Here is a 19581-nt window from a genome sequence, read left to right as displayed (position 1 = left end):
TGCGGGGACTCTGGCTCCCGGCGAGATCCCCGAGCCCCGGCGGCTGGTGCTGGGAGCCCGGAGCCCGGGCTGCAGCTGGGAGAGGGGAACCTCCAGCCGGGCCCTGCCCGCTGCTCCCCGGGAGCCTCTCCCAGGGCAGAGCCCCCAGCCCGGCCAGGGCCCCTTCCCGGCCCGGCCCCTGCCCCGGGGGGCCCCGCTCGGGGGGAAGGTAAGAGAGACCCTCCCATCCCCCCCTGCAGCGGGGCCCATCCCCGTCACATCTGGGCTGCAGGGGGAGGAGGATAAAGAGGGGCCGGAGGCGGGTGCAGGGGATGCCGGGGGCAGGCTGGGATGGGGGCAGGGGTGCACGGAAGGGAAGATGGGGCAATGGAGGAGGATCGGGGACTGTGGGGCTGAGGGGAGCGAGGTCGGGAATGGGGGAGGATGTGAGTGGGGGGCACAGCGAGGGAAAGGGGGGATGTGGGCAGGCGGGCGGAGAGAAGCTCTTCTCAGCTTTGGGAGTGATCAGGGGACTAACCCCTCAGGGTGCAGAAGCTACACGGAAAAAAACCCAACCCCCCCTCAAACCGCCCCCCCACGACACACACACCGGGCTCTGAGTGTGTTATTGTCAGACACCACTGTGGTGGTGGGGTCTGTGTGCCCTTGAGTGTTGGGGGCTGCCCAGGGCCATGGTCTGATTTCCCTGTAGGGTTCAGATCTCAGCTACATCAGAGTCAGACCAGAGTCACTGCTGGCTCAGGCAGGGGGGTGTGCGGATGGGCCAATGGGATCAGCCTCTTCCTGCCTGACCGTGGGGGCTGCCGGGGGAGTCCAGGGCAGCTCAATCTTCAGGTGATGCCACCAGAGGGCTCCAGGTATTGCTAAGGGAGAGGAATTTACACTGCAATGGATGGAAATCTCCCAAAGTGGCCCTTTTGATTCTTCCCTTTTCTTTAGCATTTGGCTCAGATATGCTGTTACTGGGAGGGTCTGAAGAGTCTGGGGGGAATCGGGGTGTGACAAGGACAGAAGCCCCTTCTGTAACCTCCCTCTCGCCCCGACAGGCTGAGGAATCAGGTCCACGTTTCACTAAAGATCGGCCAGTCTTCCAGAGGAGAGAGAAGGGTAATGGCTGTGTTGGAGCCAGCTCAGGTAGGGGAGTTTCAGGGTGCTGCTGAGCGGGGCAGGGAGGAGTTAGGGTTTGATAAACCTACTGATTTACTAAGTAGGCCCATTGTGGCAGGGAAAGGGGGAGGGGACATTCCCCCATTTCTCAGGCAGGATATAACCACCTCGGCAGGGCTGGGACCATTTTCCAGGCTCCCCAGTACTGGAGCCTGACCCCATTTGCCTGGGGCTGCTGTGAAATAGGAAGGGAAGCTGTCAGGATTCCTGCCCCTGTCCCCGGCTCAGAGCTCTGCTTCCTGTCCCAGTCTGTGGCTGGCAGGCGTGTGGGAAATGAGAAGATCCTGGCGTGCTCCGTGTGCTGGGGCGGACAGGGAGCTCTCACCTTCTCCGCCCCCTGAAGCCTCCTGGCTGCTCTGAGCAGGGTGTGGGTGGGATTCTGCTACTCTGGCCCTCCCACAGCTTCACGTTTTTTTTTCCTTTCCCATGAGTAGTGGGATTGTGTCTGGGGCAGCAGGTGCTGAGTGGGGGACTCTTGGTGTTTCAGATGCCGGTGACCTTCGAGGAGGTGGCTATTTATTTCACCCAGGGGCAGGGGGCTCTGCTGGACCCCGCCCAGAGAGCCCTCTACAGGGACGTCATGCAGGAGAACTATGAGACGGTGACCTCGCTGGGTAAGGGATTCCCGTCCCCTCAGTTATTAGAAGCTGTGCGGTCTACGTGTCTTAATGTGGTGAGGTTTTTCCCTGGTCAGTTGGAGCAGAGGCGAATGGGTTCCATAATGCACAGCTGCCATGTGAGAAATACGTGCATTTCGGTGCCCTCTCCACTGGGACACGGGAGTCAAAACCCAATGGACAAGCTAAACCATCCCCACCCCTCCAGCTTTCAAAGGGGCATAAATCCGCATTGTCTTGTCTTGTCTGTGTTGTTTCTTGGCTACATATACAATCTCTGTTCATCTCCCTCCTTGGGAATAGCTCCAGGCATGGGGAGGGCTCTGGGCTCTGCAGGTTTAGAAAGAGGCAGGCTGAAGTCGAGACCTGTGTGTGAGTCAGCAAGGCCCCCAGAGCGCACAGATCCTGAGAACGCCTAGTGAGGGTGTAGTAATAATTCAACTCACCTCCCCAGACAACGTCCTCTGCGCAAGGGGGCTCAGTGACCCTGTTCCCATCCTCTTGGATTCCACGTTCCTCCAGCAGAGCACAGGGACAGGTTCCACTCACGGAACGTCCTTTGTGACAAATCCTCCACCGATGGTCCATGCACCCTGATCTGGACTCATTTCACCTTCTGCACAGGATTTCCCATTCCCAAACCTGAGCTTATCGCCCGGCTGGAACGAGGGGAAGAGCTGTGGGTGTCCGATCTCCAGGATTTCAAGGACAGAAGGCTTCGGAGATGCACCAGCACAGGTGAGGCCTGACAGAGAAACCATCCAGGGAATGAAGGAAAAAGTTGAGAATCCCAAAATACGATGTGAGTAACGCCCTCAGTTCTTCTTCATCTCACCGAGAGCAGGGCTCTGGTCAGCAGATATTGCTCACGCCATTCCACCCTTCCCGTCTCTCCTTTCTTGTAAGTGTTAGGGTGGGATGTGGAGGCAGAATGCAATTGCTCAGTCTTTGTGTTGGCTTTTCCCTCAGTGCTATTCCTCTTTCTCCCCAGCACAATGACTCCTCTCTGGATTGTGTCTCTCCCAGCAGGTGCTGAGCGAGCGAGTGAGAAGAAGGAGGGGAATCATCATGAGGCAGTTCCTGGGGAAGTGGAACCACAGGGGACCTTTTTGGGAAGAGCTGAAGGGAATTTTTCCCCTTGCTGGAATCAGGGAGAAGCCTGGGGAAATTGGCACAGGTCAGAGAGGCTTCTGATAAACCAACCCAGGAAGAAAGTGGATGAATCTGTGAATGGTGGGGGAGGAGACGAGAATCCCAGAGAGCAGCAGACAAATCGCAAGGAAGAGACACCCTGGCACTGCCTTGAGTGTGGGAAAGGATTCATTGTGAGATCACAACTTGTTACACATCAAACAGTCTATACGGGAGAGAAACCATTTCCATGCTTGGACAGTGGGGAAAGCTTCAATAAGCGCAGAGATCTTAATGACCATGGGAGAAGTCACACTGTAGACAAGCCCATTCAATGCGTTGAATGCAGGAATTGTTTCAGTTCAAAGTCAGCACTAAATTCACATGAGAAAAGCCACACAGGAGAGAGACCCCACAAGTGCTTGGACTGTGGGAAAAGTTTCATACGAAGGTCAACCCTTGTTCAACATCAGGCAGTCCACACAGGAAAGAGACGCCATAAGTGCTTGGAGTGTGGGAAAAGTTTCACATGGAGAGCAGGCCTTTTTTATCATCAGAGAATCCACACAGGAGAGAGACCCCATAAATGCTTGGACTGTGGGAAAAGTTTCATACACAGGTCAGACCTTGTTCGACATCAGGCAATCCACACAGGAGCAAGACCCCACAAGTGCTTCCACTGTGGGAAAAGTTTCAAGCGGAAATCAGACCTTGTTAGTCATCTGGCAATCCACACAGGAGAGAGACCCCACAAGTGCTTTGACTGTGGCAAAAGTTTCATGCAGAGGTCATACCTTCTTAAACATAAAACAATTCACAAAGGAGAAAGATCCCATAAGTGCTTGGACTGTGGGAAAAGTTTCACAATGAGGTCAAACCTTGTTAATCATCAGAGAATCCACAGCGGAGAAAGACCCCACAAGTGCTTGGACTGTGGGAAAAGTTTCATTCATAGGTCACACCTTGTTCATCATCAGGCAATCCACACAGGAGAGAGACCCCACAAGTGCTTGGACTGTGGGAAAAGTTTCACTTGGAGATCAGCCCTTGGTTATCATCAGAAAAGACACACAGGAGAGAGACCCCACAAGTGCTTGGACTGTGGGAAAAGTTTCATATGCAAGTCAGATCTTGCTAATCGTCAGGCAATCCACACAGGAGAGAGACCCCACAAGTGGTTGGACTGTGGGAAAAGTTTCATACAAAGGTCACGCCTCGTTCAACATCAGGCAATCCACACAGGAGAGAGACCCCACAAGTGCTTAGATTGTGGGAAAAGTTTCATAAGAAAGTCACAGCTTGTTCAACATCAGGCAGTCCACACAGAAGAGAGACCGCACAAGTGCTTTGACTGTGGGAAAAGTTTCAAGCAGAGGTCATACCTTGTAAAACATCGGGCAGTCCACACAGAAGAGAGACCCCAGAAGTGGTTTGATTCTGGGAAAAGTTTCATGCAGATGTCACACTTTGTTAATCATCAGGCAATCCACAAAGGAGAGAGACCCCACAAGTGCTTTGACTGTGGGAAAAGTTTCATGCAGAGGTCACACCTTGTTCAACATCAGGCAATCCACAAAGGAGAGAGACCCCACAAGTGCTTTGACTGTGGGAAAAGTTTCATGCAGAGGTCACAACTTGTTCGTCATCAGGCAATCCACACAGGAGAGAGACCCCACAAGTGCTTGGATTGTGGGGAAAGTTTCATAAGAAAGTCACATCTTGTTCAACATCAGGCAATCCACAGAGGAGAGAGACCCCACAAGTGCTTGGATTGTGGGGAAAGTTTCATAAGAAAGTCACATCTTGTTCAACATCAGGCAATCCACAGAGGAGAGAGACCCCATAAGTGCCTGGACTGTGGGAAAAGTTTCATAAGAAAGTCACACCTTGTTCAACATCAGGCAATCCACACAGGAGAGAGACCCCACAAGTGCTTGGATTGTGGGGAAAGTTTCATATGCAAGTCAGATCTTGCTGATCATCAGGCAAACCACACAGGAGAGAGACCCCACACGTGCTTGGAGTGTGGGAAAAGTTTCACTTGGAAATCAGCCCTTGGTTATCATCAGAAAATCCATACAGGAGAGAGACCCCACAAGTGCTTGGACTGTGGGAAAAGTTTCATACGGACGTCAGACCTCGTTAAACATGGAAGAATCCACACAAGATGTAAACTTCTGTGACTCATGGCAAGAAAGGGTTAAGCAACTTGTGTGTAATTGACTGAGATTCAACTTTTAGAGAGAGATTTTAAAAGTGTTTCCACCTTCATGAAGCTAGAGTTTGAAATGTAAACATGTTAAAGACTTGGAAGAGGGGTAACTGTCGTGGTCTATGTTTAGCTATATCTTTTTAGAGGTTTACAATTTATGCAAAGGGTTCCTGTATTCTGTTAATTCAGAGATTATACCCATCGCCCATGTCACCTTCCCAATTCCAGCTCCCTCTCCTTGAAATCACTGGGGTTAGGGGCTGAAGGATGGAGGGAATGTTTATAGCTGAAATCACTGAAATGTATTTTGCAAGGTTAATATCAGTGAGATCTGTTCCTCTCTCTTGTTCGGACATTTTCTCTGGGGATCCCGCAGACGGAAAGGAGCAGCTGTTACCATGTTGGGTTCCGATCCCAACGGTGACTGTCTACACTAGTAATTCTGAAACTGTGGGGCACGTCCTCCCAATGGAGGCACAGGAATATGTCAAGCGTGACCTCCGGCTGGGACTCTTGAAGAAGGACCTGGCCGATCTGGGAGGTGGGGATGAATGCTCAGGCTCTCAAAAGCCAGGTGGAGCAGCAGGGCAGAAGTCAGGGTGGCAATGGGGTGATAAGTCTGCTGTGAACAGTGATATTGAGGAATATCACCTTTCACTCGGTCACCCTTACTTCTGTGCTGCTGCTGGAGGTCTTCAGAGCCGGGCGCATCGCCAGCAACGACTCTGCCTTTAGAGCTGGGTGGCCATATATGTGCTTGTGAGGGCGGGGGCGTAAATGACCACACACACAAAGAAGGGGGGGCCAATGAAACACTTTTGAGAACCACGGTTCTACACTCTTATGGTCACCATGATTACAAAAGGATAAATCTTCTCCAAAGTATGTCTTGTGAAGTATCATAGGAAAAGTTATCATCTCCTGAATATTATTGTCCTGTTAAAATGTGTCGATCAGCGCTGTCCATGGAGCTCTGATAGTTTGCTGTACGTTTGTTACATGCTGGAAAGCTGGAAAACGCCCACAGACTAGCTCTTTAGAGACAATGGTACCTGCAGACCAGCTAGGTGCTAAGTGGCCATTAATTGCTTAGCTGGCCATTCGCCAGCTGTGGAGCTGTGAACAAGAGAGTTACAATTCCCCAGAAGGACGGCTGGACGCTCACTTGGGCCACAGACTGATTGTTGCCTGCCCCCTGGCTGGAGCTTGAATCTCAAAGAAGAGAATGGTATAAAAGCAGAAGGGAGAATTGGCTCCATTTTCACCTCTCCTCTCCCATCTTTACAGAAGTCAACAATATGCCTTGAAAGGCCACAGAGGCCTTGGACTGGGGAACACACCAAGGCGGGAAGGAAATCCGTCCTGGTTACGAAGAACTGTGAACCGTTTGCAATAGCGGGCGGGGTGCGAAAACCTGCTTGCTTCGTATTTTCTTAGATTGGTCAAATTTACGATTTAAAATGCATGTTTTAATTGTATAGATTTAACTAGTTCTGACCTTTCACATCTTTCTCCCTTGTGATCCCTGAAAACCTCCTTGTTCCAGTTAATAAACTGATTTTAGTGTTTTGTCTGGACCTGTGTGTTTTCCTTGAAGTGTTTGGGGGTTTGACTTGAGAGAACAAGGCTATGACCTAATCCGACCCCTTTCGGGGGGGGGGTGACCCACTAATTATTGAGTTTTTCCAGCACAGTGAACAGACTGAGCAGTCCAAGATGCAGATTCCCAGGGTGCAAGGCTGGGAGCAGAAAAGTGGCTGATGTTGCTCAGTCCTTTAGTAACTTCATGAGTGTCTGGCTAGTCACACTCAGTACCGTGCAGCCAGGAGTGAGTTTGAATGCTAGTGGCTGTGTGTGACCAGAGCGTGGTTCACACAGCGATGCAGCAGGATGGATTTGATTTAAATCATGATTTAAATCACTAGTCTGGAAGACTCGATTTAATCCTGGTATTCTACAGAAAAGTGCATTCTTGGTTTTTATGATCTTAATAGATATTCTACACAACTCAGAGATAGATGTAGGTTGCATTTTTAGAAGGGACACACTATACATTTTAAAACAGATTTATTTTGAAAACTTTTCAGGTTAGTTTTACAGCTATATCAGACAATGAATGATTGTTTCGTTATTTCATTTCATTTATTTGCATTTGGTTATTTTATTGTTTGGTTATTTCAGTCATGCCACCCTGTGGAGGAGAACATCACCAGACAGACGTTTAAATTGTTTTATTTCACTAAAACAACAACGTTAAGTATTCTGGATTTTTTTCTTCAACAGCAAAGATATAATATTTTAACAGAAAAGCATATATCCATCGTTTCTTACATTTATCTCCAGACTTCTTCTCCTTGTCCAGATCTATTCCACCTCCAACATTCTTCTATTCATTCAACTTTTTGAAACTTTGCACTTTTGGAGAGAGGGAAGGGATTGACTCTGTGTACACAAATTTGCAGAGGGACAATAGAGGTGAGGTCTGTTATTTCTCACCTCTCTATATTATTTTAAAACATTTTGGCTGTTAACAAGCATGTTACCTCTGGAGACACAAAGGCATAGTTTGAGAACTGGGAAACTAAGCATCTCTGATGGGGTCTTCTAGACTGAGCACTGAGTCCCACTGGGTAGATGGAAAGATTAACCTAAGTAATCTATACAGAAGCCTGTGGAATCCCATAAAATTGGGTCCCTAATCCATCAACTATTGGAACTCATGTACAAAACTTTTCTTAAACATTCCATGAATATATTGTCTCATACTATAGAATTAGAATTTACAATCCCTATTCCATGATGAGATATCTTTGAGCTACAATGTATCTTAATTAAACGTATCTTTAGATAAGGTTTTTCCTCAAAAAGGTTTTTCATCAAAAAAAAAATCCGATTTAAATAAAAACACTGATTTTTGTTTAACTCATTGATTTTTATCCAGCCTGGGAAGCAGTGTAAAACATGCCCTGGGATGGAGAATTAAGCAGTTCAACAGTCCAGATTGTACCCTGGGGTATGTCTCACACCCGCTGTCTCCTGGGCCCCAGCATGGCACTGTTGGGCTTTCATCATCCTGGTCTTGAAAGACACGCTCAGCAGGGCAAACCAGAGAAGGGGAGCCAGCGGACATCCTCAACTCCACTGACTTTGATTTTGGCTAAATCCTGAACTCCCTCTGGTACGTGAGCAGCTGCTGGGAGCTTCTGGCCCTTGAAATCAGGGCAGGAGCAGTAGCTGCAGCGGCAGCCGGGACCCCCGGGGCTCCAGCGGCGATTAAAGGGCCCAGGGCTCCGCTGTGGTACCCGTGGCCGTGGCCGGAGCCCTTCACATCACCGGCCTGGGGAAGCTGCCCCCTGCCGGTGCAGTCAGCGGTGTCCCGGCTCTTGCCGGTCCGCCAGACTGGATCAGACCGGCTTACTTTCACCTCTGCCAGTTGTCTAAACAATTATGCCACCCCCACTTCTGCTCTCTCTCCTTTTGCCTTCCCTCGCTCCCCTCTGCAAATCTGGCCCAGTCAGCTCAAACAACCAGAGGTTTTGGGCCAGTAGCCGGTGATCAGAGAGGCGGTGAGAGCAAGGCCTCTGCCAGCCCAATATGGAGAGAAGTTTGCCGCAGACGGGCTGATCAGCCAGCGGCCGGTGCCCGGTCAGTCCTGCAGGGAGGCTGCGAGCGAGACTGAATGCTGACAGGAGAAGTTTGGAGGCGGGATGACCCCTTACTGCTGGGAGAAGCTCCCCGAGCCCAGGGGCGGTTGGGCCCCCAGGGGGCAGGGGCTGGGCAGGGGGCTGGATTTCTGTGAGTTGATCGCTAAGACCCAGGAGCGGCTGGGGGGCGGCTTTGGGGGGAGCTATCGCGGGGCTCAGGCCCGGCCCAGGAAGTGACTCGCAGCCGCTGCGGGGACTCTGGCTCCCGGCGAGATCCCCGCGCCCCGGCGGCTGGTGCTGGGAGCCCGGAGCTCGGGCTGCAGCCGGGAGAGGGGAACCTCCAGCCGGGCCCTGTCCGCTGCTCCCCGGGAGCCTCTCCCAGGGCAGAGCCCCCAGCCCGGCCAGGGCCCCTTCCCGCCCCGGCCCCTGCCCCGGGGGGCCCCGCTCGGGGGGAAGGTAAGAGAGACCCTCCCATCCCCCCCTTGCAGCGGCCCCCCCGTCACATCTGGGCTGCAGGGGGAGGAGGATAAAGAGGGGCCGGAGGCGGGTGCAGGGGATGCCGGGGGCAGGCTGGGATGGGGCAGGGGTGCACGGAAGGGAAGATGGGGCAATGGAGGAGCATCGGGGACTGTGGGGCTGAGGGGAGCGAGGTCGGGAATGGGGGAGGATATGAGTGGGGGGCACAGCGAGGGAAAGGGGGGATCTGGGGAGGCGGGCGGAGAGAAGCTCTTCTCAGCTTTGGGAGCGATCAGGGGACTAACCCCTCAGGGTGCAGAAACTACACGGAAAAAACCCAGCGTCGCCCTCCCCCCGCCCCACACACACCCCCACCCAGCTCTCAGTGTGTTATTGTCAGACACCCCTGTGGTGGTGGGGTCTGTGTGCCCTGAGTGTTGGGGGCTGCCCAGGGCCGTGGTCTGATTTCCCTGTAGGGTTCAGATCTCAGCCACACCAGAGTCAGACCGGAGTCACTGCTGGCTCAGGCAGAGGGGTGTGCGGATGGACCAATGGGATCAGCCTCTTCCTGCCTGTCCCTGGGGGCTGCCGGGGGAGTCCAGGGCAGCTCAATCTTCAGGTGATGCCACCAGAGGGCTCCAGCTATTGGTAAGGGAGAGGGGGTTACACTGCAAAGGGGGGAAATCTCCCAAAGTGGCCTTTCCTTTTGGTTCTTTCCTTTTTTTAGCATTTGGCTCAGAGATGCTGTTACTGGGAGGGCCTGAAGAGTCTTGGGGGAATCGGGGAGTGACCTGGACAGAAGTCCCTTCTGTAACCTCCCTCTCGCCCTGACAGGCTGAGGAATCAGGTCCACGTTTCACTAAAGATCGGCCAGTCTTCCAGGGGACAGAGAAGGGAAATGCTGTGATGGAGCCAGCTCAGGTAGGGGAGTCTCAGGGAGCTGCTGGGCGGAGGAGGGAGGAGTCAGGGTTTGATAAACCTACTGATTTACTAAGTAGGCCCATTGTGGCAGGGAAAGGGGGAGGGGACATTCCCCCATTTCTCAGGCAGGATATAACCACCTCGGCAGGGCTGGGAACATTTTCCAGGCTCCCCAGTGCTGGAGCCTGACCCCACTTGCCTGGGGCTGCTGTGAAATATGAAGGGAAGCTGTCGGGATTCCTGCCCCTGTCCCCGGCTCAGAGCTCTGCTTCCTGTCCCAGTCTGTGGCTGGCAGGCGTGTGGGAAATGAGAAGATCCTGGCGTGCTCCGTGTGCTGGGGCGGACAGGGAGCTCTCACCTTCTCCACCCCCTGAAGTCTCCTGGCTGCTCTGAGCAGGGTGTGGGTGGGATTCTGCTACTCTGGCCCTCCCACAGCTTCACGTTTTTTTTTTCCTTTCCCCTGAGCAGTGGGATTGTGGCTGGGGCAGCAGGTGCTGAGTGGGGGACTCTTGGTGTTTCAGATGCCGGTGACTTTCGAGGAGGTGGCTATTTATTTCACCCAGGGGCAGGGGGCTCTGCTGGACCCCACTCAGAGAGCCCTCTACAGGGACGTCATGCAGGAGAACTATGAGACGGTGACCTCGCTGGGTAAGGGATTCCCGTCCCCTCAGTTATTAGAAGCTGTGGGGTCTGCGTGTCTTAATGTGGTCAGATTCTTCCCTGGTCAGTTGGAGCAGAGGCGAATGGGTTCCATAATGCACAGCTGCCATATGAGAAATACATGCATTTCGGTGCCCTCTCCACTGGGACAGGGGAGTCAAAACCCAATGGACACGCTAAACCATCCCCACCCCTCCAGCTTTCAAAGGGGCATAAATCCGTATTGTCTTGTCTGTATTGTTTCTTGGCTGCACAAGCTAGTCAGCAAGGCCCCCAGAGCGCACAGATCCTGGGAACGCCTAGTGAGGGTGTAGTAATAATTCAACTCACCTCCCCAGACAACGTCCTCTGCGCAAGGGGGCTCAGTGACCCTGTTCCCATCCTCTTGGATTCCACGTTCCTCCAGCAGAGCACAGGGACAGGTTCCACTCACGGAACGTCCTTTGTGACAAATCCTCCACCGATGGTCCATGCACCCTGATCTGGACTCATTTCACCTTCTGCACAGGATTTCCCATTCCCAAACCTGAGCTTATTGCCCGGCTGGAACGAGGGGAAGAGCTGTGGGTGTCCGATCTCCAGGATTTCAAGGACAGAAGGCTTCGGAGATGCACCAGCACAGGTGAGGCCTGACAGAGAAACCATCCAGGGAATGAAGGAAAAAGTTGAGAATCCCAAAATACGATGTGAGTAACGCCCTCAGTTCTTCTTCATCTCACTGAGAGCAGGGCTCTGGTCAGCAGATATTGCTCACGCCATTCCACCCTTCCCGTCTCTCCTTTCTTGTAAGTGTTAGGGTGGGATGTGGAGGCAGAATCGAATTGCTCAGTCTTTGTGTTGGCTTTTCCCTCAGTGCTATTCCTCTTTCTCCCCAGCACAATGACTCCTCTCTGGATTGTGTCTCTCCCAGCAGGTGCTGAGCGAGCGAGTGAGAAGAAGGAGGGGAATCATCATGAGGCAGTTCCTGGGGAAGTGGAACCACAGGGGACCTTTTTGGGAAGAGCTGAAGGGAATTTTTCCCCTTGCTGGAATCAGGGAGAAGCCTGGGGAAATTGGCACAGGTCAGAGAGGCTTCTGATAAACCAACCCAGGAAGAAAGTGGATGAATCTGTGAATGGTGGGGGAGGAGACGAGAATCCCAGAGAGCAGCAGACAAATCCCAAGGAAGAGACACCCTGGCACTGCCTTGAGTGTGGGAAAGGATTCATTGTGAGATCACAACTTGTTACACATCAAACAGTCCATACGGGAGAGAAACCATTTCAATGCTTGGCCAGTGGGGAAAGCTTCAATAAGCGCAGAGATCTTAATGACCATGGGAGAAGTCACACTATAGACAAGCCCATTCAATGCGTTGAATGCGGGAAATGTTTCAGTTCAAAGTCAGCACTGAATTCACATAAGAAAAGCCACACAGGAGAGAGACCCCACAGGTGCTTGGACTGTGGGAAAAGTTTCAAGCAGAAATCAGACCTTGTTCGTCATCAGGCAATCCACACGGGAGAGAGACCCCACAAGTGCTTGCACTGTGGGAAAAGTTTCATACGAAGGTCAGCCCTTGTTCAACATGAGGCAATCCACACAGGAGAGAGACCCCACAAGTGCTTGGACTGTGGGAAAAGTTTCATACAAAGGTCACGCCTGGTTCAGCATCAGGCAGTCCACACAGGAGAGAGACCCCACAAGTGCTTGGACTGTGGGGAAAGTTTCATTTGCAAGTCAGATCTTGCTGATCATCAGGCAATCCACACAGGAGAGAGACCCCACAAGTGCTTGGACTGTGGGAAAAGTTTTGTACGAAGGTCACGCCTTGTTCGTCATCAGGCAATCCACACAGGAGAGAGACCCCACAAGTGCTTGGACTGTGGGAAAAGTTTCATGCAGAGGTCATACCTTGTTAAACATCAGGCAATCCACAAAGGAGAGAGACCCCACAAGTGCTTTGACTGTGGGAAAAGTTTCATGCGGAGGCCACACCTTGTTCATCATCAGGCAATCCACACAGGAGAGAGACCCCACAAGTGCTTGGACTGTGGGAAAAGTTTCATTCAGAGGTCACAACTTGTTCATCATCAGGCAATCCACACAGGAGAGAGACCCCACAAGTGCTTGGACTGTGGGAAAAGTTTCATACAAAGGTCATATCTTGTTTATCATCAAGCAGTCCACACAGGAGAGAGACCCCACAAGTGCTTGGACTGTGGAAAAAGTTTCATACAGAGATCAGTGCTGGTGAAACATCAGAGAATCCACACAGGAGTGAGACCCTATAAGTGCTTGGACTGTGGGAAAAGTTTCGTACGAAGGTCACGCCTTGTTCGTCATCAGGCAATCCACACAGGAGAGAGACCCCACAAGTGCTTGGATTGTGGGAAATGTTTCATAAGAAAGTCACATCTTGTTCAACATCAGGTAGTCCACACAGAAGAGAGACCCCACAAGTGCTTGGACTGTGGGAAAAGTTTCAAGCAGAGGTCATACCTTGTAAAACATCGGGCAGTCCACACAGGAGAGAGACCCCACAAGTGCTTGGACTGGAAAAAGTTTCATACAGAGATCAATGCTGGTGAAACATCAGAGAATCCACACAGGAGTGAGACCCTATAAGTGCTTGGACTGTGGGAAAAGTTTCAGATGGAGACCGATGCTGGTTCAACATCAGGGAATCCACACAGGAGTGAGACCCTATAAGTGCTTGGACTGTGGGAAAAGTTTCACATGGAGACCGGTGCTGGTTCAACATCAGAGAATCCACACAGGAGAGTGACTCTATAAGTGCTTGGACTGTGGGAAAAGTTTCAGACAGAGATCATACCCCATTAAAAATGGGAGAATCCACACAGGATGAACGTGGTCCACTCCCAATGACTGATGAGGAGGGGTCAATACCAAGAGAGGGAAAATTGCTTTTGTAGTGAGCCCGCTTCAGGCCCAAATTGTTGGTTTTAAGTTTGCAAATGAATTGTCGCTCTGGAGTTTCTCTCTGAAGTCTGTGTTTGAAGTTTTTTGGTTGAAGGATGGCTACTTTTAAATCTGTTATTGAATGTCCAGGGAGAGTGAAATGTTCTGCTACTGGCTTTTGTATGTTACCGTTCCTGATGTCATATTTGTGTCCATTTATTCTTTTACATAGAGACTGTCCGGTTTGGCCAATGTACGTGGCAGAGGGGCATTGCTGGCCCATGATGGCATAGATCACATTGATCGATGTGCACGTGAATGTGCCCCTGATGACATGGCTGATATGGTTAGGTCCTATGATGGTGTTGCTAGAGTAGATATGGGGACAGATTTGGCAATGGGATTTGTTGCAGGGATTGGTTCCTGGGTTAGTGTTTCTGTGGTGTGGTGTTGGTGAGTATTTGCTTCAGATTGGGAGCTGTCTGTAAGCGAGGACTGGCCTGCCTCCCATGGTCTGTGAGAACGAGTAGTCCTTTTCCAGGATAGGTTATAGATCGTTGATGATGCGCTGGAGAGGTTTTAGCTGGAGGCTGTACATGATGGCCAGTGGTGTTCTGTTATTTCCCTTGTTGGGCCTGTCTTGAAGAAGGTGACTTCTGGGTCTCCATCTTGCTTTGTCAGTCTGTTTCCTCACTTCCCCAGGTGAGTATTGTAGTTTTAAGAGTGCTTGACAAAAATCTTGTAGGTGTTTGTCTCTGCCTGAGGGATTGGAGCAAATGCGGTTGTATCTTGGGGCATGGCTGTAGACAATGGATCGTGTGATGTATCCTGGATGGAAGCTGGAGGCATGTAGGTAAGTATAGAGGTCAGTAGGTTTCCAGTATAGGGTGGTATTTATGTGAGCATCACTTATTTGCACTGTAGTGTCCAGGATCTCTTGTATGGACTGGTCCAGGCTGAGGTCGATGCTGGGGTGGAAATTGTTGAAATCCAGGTGGAATTCTTCAAGGGCCCCCTTCCCATGGGTCCATAGGATGAAGATGTCATCAATGTAGCGCAAATAGAGGAGGGGGCGCTAGGGGACGAGAGCTGAGGAAGCGTTGTTCTAAGTCAGCCATAAAGATGTTGGCATGCTGTGGGGCCATGCGGGTACCCCTAGCAGTCCCGCTGACTTGAAAGTATAAATTGTCCCCAGATCTGAAATGGTTGAGGGTGAGGACAAAGTCACAAAGCTCAGCCAGCAGGTGTGCTGTGGCCTCATCAGGGATAATGTTCCTGACAGCTTGTAGGCCATCCTCATGTGGAACATTGGTGTAAAGAGCTTCTACATCCATGGTGGCCAGGATGGTGTTTTCAGGAAGATCACCAATACGTTGTAGTTTCCTCAGGAAGTTGGTGGTGTCTCGAAGATAGCTGGGAGTGCTGGTAGCATAGGGTGTGAGGAGAGAGTCCACATCTCCAGATAATCCTGCTGTAAGAGTGCCGATGCCTGAGATGATGGGGCGTCCAGGATTTCCAGGTTTATGGATATTGTGTAGCAGATAGAATACCCCTGGTCGGGGCTCTAGGGGTGTGTCTGTGTAGATTTGTTCCTGTGCTGTAGCAGAGAGATTCTTGAGCAGTTGGTGTAGTTTCTTTTGATACTCCTTAGTGGGATGGAGGACAGTGGCCTTTAGAATGTGGTAGAATCCTAGAATCCTAGAATATGAGGGTTGGAAGGGACCTCAGGAAGTCATCTAGTCCAACCCCCTGCTCAAAGCAGGACCGATCCCCAATTAAATCGTCCCATCCAGGGCTTTCTCAAGCCTGACATTAAAAACTTCTCAGGAAGGAGATTCCACCACATAGAATCATACAATATTAGGGTTGGAAGGGACCTCAGGAGGTCATCTAGTCCAACCCCCTGCTCAAAGCAGGACCAATCTCCCATTTTTGTCCCACATCCCTAAATGCCCCCCTCAAGGATTGAACTCACAACCCTGGGTTTAGCAGGCCAATGCTCAAACCACTGAGCTATCCTTCCCCCCCCAAAGGTACCACCTCCCTAGGTAACACATTCCAGTGTTTCATCACCCTCCTAGTGAAAAAGTTTTTCCTAATATCCAACCTAAACCTCCCCCACTGCAACTTGAGACCATTACTCCTTGTCCTGTCATCCGCTACCACTGAGAATAGTCTAGATCCATCCTCTTTGGAACCTCCTTTCAGGTAGCTGAAAGCAGCTATCAAATCTCCCCTCATTCTTCTCTTCTGTAGACTAAATAATCCCAGATCCCTCAGCCTCTCTTCGTAAGTCATGTGTTCCAGTCCCCTAATCATTTTTGTTGCCCTCCGCTGGACTCTCTCCAATATTTCCACATCCTTCTTGTAGTGTGGGGCCCAAAACTGGACACAGTACTCCAGATGAGGCCTCACCAATGTCGAATAGAGGGGAACGATCACGTCCCTCGATCTGCTGCCAATGCCCCTACTTATTCATCCCAAAATGCCATTGGCCTTCTTGGCTACAAGGGCACACTGTTGACTCATATCCAGCTTCTCATCCACTGTCACCCCTAGGTCCTTTTCTGCAGAACTGCTGCCAAGCCTTTCGGTCCCTAGTCTGTAGCGGTGCATTGCATTCTTCCATCCTAAGTGCAGGACTCTGCACTTGTCCTTGTTGAACCTCATCAGATTTCTTTTGGCCCAATCCTCCAATTTGTCTAGGTCCCTCTGTATCCTATCGCTACCCTCCAGCGTATCTACCGCTCCTCCCAGTTTAGTGTCGTCTGCAAACTTGCTGAGGGTGCAGTCCACACCATCCTCCAGATCATTCATGAAGATCTTGAAGAAAAGCGGCCCCAGGACCGACCCTTGGGGCACTCCGCTTGATACTGGCTGCCACCTAGACATGGAGCCATTGATCACTACCCATGGAGCCCAACAATCTAGCCAATTTTCTACCCACCTTATAGTGCACTTGTCCAGCCCATACTTCTTTAACTTGCTGACAAGAAGACTGTGGGAGACAGTGTCAAAAGCTTTGCTAAAGTCAAGGAACACTACGTCCACTGCTTTCCCTTCATCCACAGAACCAGTTATCTTGTCATAGAAAAGTTGTAGGAAAGTTGCCTGGCAGTCTCCTGTTCATAATTGTTAGGGGAAATTAACCTAGTTAACATATGTGACTCCATTTTGGGTTTCCTCTCCGCCGTTAACTAGAAGTGAGCACATCACGTACCAAGGAAGGAGGATCCTTCAGAGTGGACACCTGGACAGTTTCAAGATAAGGGAAACAAAGGAGACAGGAACTAGCGGACATGCCTGAAATAGCTGCTAATTCAGCGTTTTTGCAGGGGCAAGGTGGATTGGTGATAGATAAGGAGAAGGCCTGTTTGTTGGGTTATGTGCCCTGAGGCTCACAGGCAGGATGTTTTGCCAACAGTATCTAATCTTTGTGTAACCTGTAATCGGGGTCCCGCTCTGCTTAAGAGAACGGTACCACGCTTGAGCGTAATAAACCTACAAACTCTGAGACACTCTGCAGTCTGTCTTTATTTGGTTGCCTCAGCCTAGAAACGAAGTGTAAGTGTCCTAACTGGAATAATTCGTAACAGTTGCTGTGAAATAGGAAGGGAAGCTGTCGGGATTCCTGACCCCATCCCCGGCTCAAAGCTGGACCTGGGCCAAGCCTGGGGAGGGGCTCCTCTCCCTGCCTGCCTCCACGGCCCTCCATAGCCTGCAGTTCAGCTGCGTAGCCTGACGGGAACACAGTTTCTGACCCCCCACCTTCCGTTAGCAGAGTGATTGCTAGTCCCTGAGTTCCCCCTTCGGGGCCAGGTTGTCTCATTCCCAAATAGTCTCGCATTGCTCCAGGCCGTGCTGAAAAGCATTTAGTGTTTGTACATTTTATCCCTTATGGGCCAGAATTAACTAGATGCTAAAAAGGTGGGAGAAGGGACAATAAAATGTGGAGTTTTCGCTTCTGTGCTATTTCAGGGCAACGGGGTGAGTGCGAGAGATTCCCTCCTTCCCCTCTCACTGTCACGCTCCTCTCTCCACACAGCAGCCTCTGTCCCAGCCATGGAAAGTTTAACCTGCCTCCGTTCTATCCCTCCATCTCCCACGGTGTCACGTACCACCCTGTCCCCGGCTCTCCATGCTTAGGAGTCACAGCTTTGATGTCTGTGATCTTAGTCAGACTCCTAAGGGAGGGACTCACCATCTACTAAGTAGCACTCGCTAGGCAAGGGTCATGGGTTCCAAAACTCTGTGAATGGAGAGAGGCTGGGGATAAGTATTAATACTTGGTGGTATGGGCTCCTTTGTGAGGGCCTTACATGCTAATTGCACTTCCTCCTCGCTCCACTGGGGAATATCAGAGCTCATTTTGATTCCATTAGGAGTCTAGTTCCAGGCCGCTGAGCTCACTTGGGGCTCATGGTGCACCAGCCCTGAGGCTCCCCTCCTACAGGCTGAATTCACCAAAGAGCTGAACTGACTAAGAGCTGAAATCGCTGAGCGTTGTGTTAAGTAGTGGGGGAGCCTGACGATCTATTGTGGAGCAGTTTGCGGGAGTGCCTTGTGGACAGGCTGGTGGAGCAGTTCATAGGACGGCGGGAGCTGCTGGTGGGCCGCAGAGCGGAGCTGAGCGAAGCAGTTTGTGGGGCGGCGAGCGAGCGGAGCGGAGGCCTATGGAGCTGTGGGGTGCTCAGCTTCAGATCATGTAAGGTGCCTCTTACCCCCGCCCCCATCTCCACCCAGGTTGGGAGGTAAAGCTCTGCAGATAAACTTTCGAACTCTGGAGCTGCCCTGACCAGGGACAGAGACTTTTGGGTCATTGGGCTTTTGGGACTTTGGGTGATTCGGGGTTGCTGGACTCAAGAACCAAAGGGAAAGGGCATGCCCCAATTTGCTTGGGGTGGGTTTTTTTGCTCATGGGTTGTGTTACGAATCCTGTTGGTGGTGTTTCCCCAACATAATGCCACATTGTTTCTCTCTGTTATTAAAAGGCTTTTTGCTACACTCAGACTATGTGCTTGCGAGAGGGGAAGTATTGCCTCTTGGAGGCGCCCAGCGGGGGTGGTATATATTTGTCCCAGGTCACTGGGTGGGGGCTCGAGCCGGTTTGCATTGTGTTATTGGAATGGATCCCCTAGATACTGAACCCGGCCCTTGTTGCTGCCAACTCTGACGGGCCAAGGGTTACATGAGTCTAACCCACCTGCCCCCTGGTTCCTTCCTCCTCCATCGGAAAGTAGAACTTGTCCCTGACGCGTTCCCAGCACTTCTGGCACAGTGGGTGCTGTTAGGGTGGCCAGGTGCCCGGTTTTCAACCATGAAGTCCAGTGGAAAAGGGGACCTGACAGTGTCCGATCACATCTACTGACCGGACAGCCAAAGTCGAGTTACTGCGGGTGGGGAGGCACTGGGTCATCACTCCCATCAGAGCCGACTCAGCCGGGGCTGCCTCCTACCTGCACTGGGCAGCTGCAGCTCCCAGCCCCGGCTCCACAGACAAGCCCTTCCTGACCTAGGCAGGGAAGGGGGAAAGAGAAGTGGAGGGCGGGTAGACCCTTGGAGGAAGAGGTGGAGTTGGAGCAGGGCCTTGGAGGGAAGAGGTGGGGCAGGGATGGGACCTTGGGGGGAAGAGGCGGGGCAGGGGAGGTTGCAGCACTCCGACTTGAGTGTCCATTTTTAAAATATTCCCAAATTGGCAACCCAAGTCGCTAGCTGAGAGGTTGTCAAAATTTTTAGCAAATATAGAAATACCCTTTTTCACAGCAGCGGATTTACTAACTACCAATAAAGAAATTAGGATTTTCATGTTTATCGGAGAAAGGGGATTGTTGGCCCCTTACTGAAACTTAATGGGTTGGCCATTAGTTAGGCC

General features: G+C 51.4%; 2 protein-coding genes across 2 annotated transcripts; both read left to right on the top strand.

Annotated features, from left to right (window-relative positions):
* The first annotated feature begins 1731 nt into the window (after positions 1 to 1731).
* On the top strand, positions 1732 to 6693 carry LOC311530803 (uncharacterized protein). The gene is made up of 3 exons (XM_084647734.1): positions 1732 to 1781; positions 2409 to 2522; positions 2811 to 6693. Exons 1-3 carry the CDS (start codon positions 1748 to 1750, stop codon positions 5096 to 5098), a joined length of 2436 nt encoding a protein of 811 aa, XP_084503860.1. The 5' UTR covers positions 1732 to 1747; the 3' UTR covers positions 5099 to 6693.
* Positions 6694 to 9016: 2323 nt separating this feature from the next.
* Positions 9017 to 17223, top strand: LOC311530829 (uncharacterized protein). Its single transcript, XM_084647774.1, has 5 exons — positions 9017 to 9227; positions 10062 to 10148; positions 10670 to 10796; positions 11317 to 11430; positions 11719 to 17223. The coding sequence occupies exons 2-5, from the start codon at positions 10134 to 10136 to the stop codon at positions 13413 to 13415; spliced, it is 1953 nt and encodes a 650-aa protein (XP_084503900.1). The 5' UTR covers positions 9017 to 9227; positions 10062 to 10133; the 3' UTR covers positions 13416 to 17223.
* The last annotated feature ends 2358 nt before the right edge of the window (positions 17224 to 19581 follow it).

The sequence above is a fragment of the Lepidochelys olivacea genome (genome assembly GCF_965140295.1).
Source record: "Lepidochelys olivacea isolate rLepOli2 genome assembly, chromosome: 14".
NCBI classification, from domain to species: domain Eukaryota; kingdom Metazoa; phylum Chordata; order Testudines; family Cheloniidae; genus Lepidochelys; species Lepidochelys olivacea.
This window is presented reverse-complemented; position numbering and strand designations above follow the sequence as displayed.